This window comes from Sinocyclocheilus anshuiensis, unplaced genomic scaffold (genome assembly GCF_001515605.1).
Source record: "Sinocyclocheilus anshuiensis isolate Anshui unplaced genomic scaffold, SAMN03320099.WGS_v1.1 scaffold1860, whole genome shotgun sequence".
NCBI lineage: Eukaryota > Metazoa > Chordata > Actinopteri > Cypriniformes > Cyprinidae > Sinocyclocheilus > Sinocyclocheilus anshuiensis.
Window position 1 is genome coordinate 36838 of NW_015557178.1, and position 1739 is coordinate 38576.

Below are 1739 nucleotides of genomic sequence, written 5' to 3' on the forward strand. Positions count from 1 at the left end.
CACTCACTCACTCACTCACTCACTCACTCACACACACACACACACGTGAACTGCTGTTTTACTTGCCTTCATCTGTCAGTGGTTTGAAAACCGTTTGCAAGAACTTTGTGTTGTTTGTGAATGCCGGATCATCTCAGGATCTGCTGAGTTTAGTTTTTTATTGACATCAAAGACTTTCTGAATCTGAATACAAAATGTCAAAAATCATACTTGAATTAGAAGCCGTGGGCCAAAAATAAATGTTGCATTATATTAACCATATTATATTAACATTAATTACATTTCTAACATTTTTTAATTATTTAAAAGTTAATGCTTTATTTTTTTAATTTAATTCATTTTTTTACATTTCAGTGCAAAAATAAAAAGAGACTGACACTGATTCTCTATTTACATGAGAGACAGATGATCATTTTGGCCAGTGGCTTTGTCTCTTTTCACATCCCATATGAGAGACACTGCAGTGATTCTGTCTACAATTTGAGACAATTTGTGTGTGTGTGTGTGTGTGTGTGCAGGGAATGGTTCTTCCTCCTGTCTCACGAGGTGCTGAACCCCATGTACTGTCTGTTTGAATACGCTGGCAAGAGCAACTACTGTCTGCAGATCAACCCAGCATCCACCATCAACCCCGATCACCTGTCCTACTTCTGCTTCATCGGACGCTTCATCGCCATGGTAACACACACACACACACGCTCACACACGCACTCATACACACACACACACACACACACACACACATAAACACACTCACTCACGCACACTCATATACACATACTCATAAACACTCACTCATGCACACTTATATACACATACTCATAAACTCACTCACACACACTCATATACACACACACTCATAAACACAAACTCACACTCACTCATGCACACTCATATATACATACTCATAAACACACTCACACACACTCATATACACATACTCATAAACACACACACACACGCACACTCATAAACACTCACTCACACACACTCATAAACACACTCACACTCACTCACGCACACTCATATACACATACTCATAAACACTCACTCATGCACACTCATATACACATACTCATAAACTCACTCACACACACTCATATATACACACACACTCATAAACACAAACTCACACTCATGCACACTCATATATACATACTCATAAACACACTCACACACACTCATATACACACACTCATAAACACAAACTCACACACACACACACACACACGCACACTCATAAACACTCACTCACACACACTCATAAACACACTCACACTCACTCACGCACACTCATATACACATACTCATAAACACTCACTCATGCACACTCATATACACATACTCATAAACTCACTCACACACACTCATATATACACACACACTCATAAACACAAACTCACACTCATGCACACTCATATATACATACTCATAAACACACTCACACACACTCATATACACATACTCATAAACACACTCACACACACTCATATACACATACTCATAAACACACACACACACACACGCACACTCATAAACACACACTCACACTCACTCACACACACACACTCATAAACACTCACTCACACACACTCATATACACACACTCACTCACGCACGCACGCACGCACGCACGCACGCACGCACGCACGCACGCACGCACGCACGCACGCACGCACGCACGCACGCACGCACGCACGCACGCACGCACGCACGCACGCACGCACGCACGCACGCAC

At 41.7% G+C, this 1739-nt stretch overlaps 1 protein-coding gene across 1 annotated transcript in view; it reads left to right on the forward strand.

The window, feature by feature from the left end:
• Window positions 1-1739, forward strand: part of LOC107678480 (NEDD4-like E3 ubiquitin-protein ligase WWP1) — a 22253-nt gene that overhangs the window by 16652 nt on the left and 3862 nt on the right. Inside the window, 1 exon segment of the mRNA XM_016473755.1 lies at window positions 519-678. Within this exon segment, the coding sequence (XP_016329241.1) occupies window positions 519-678 (160 nt within the window).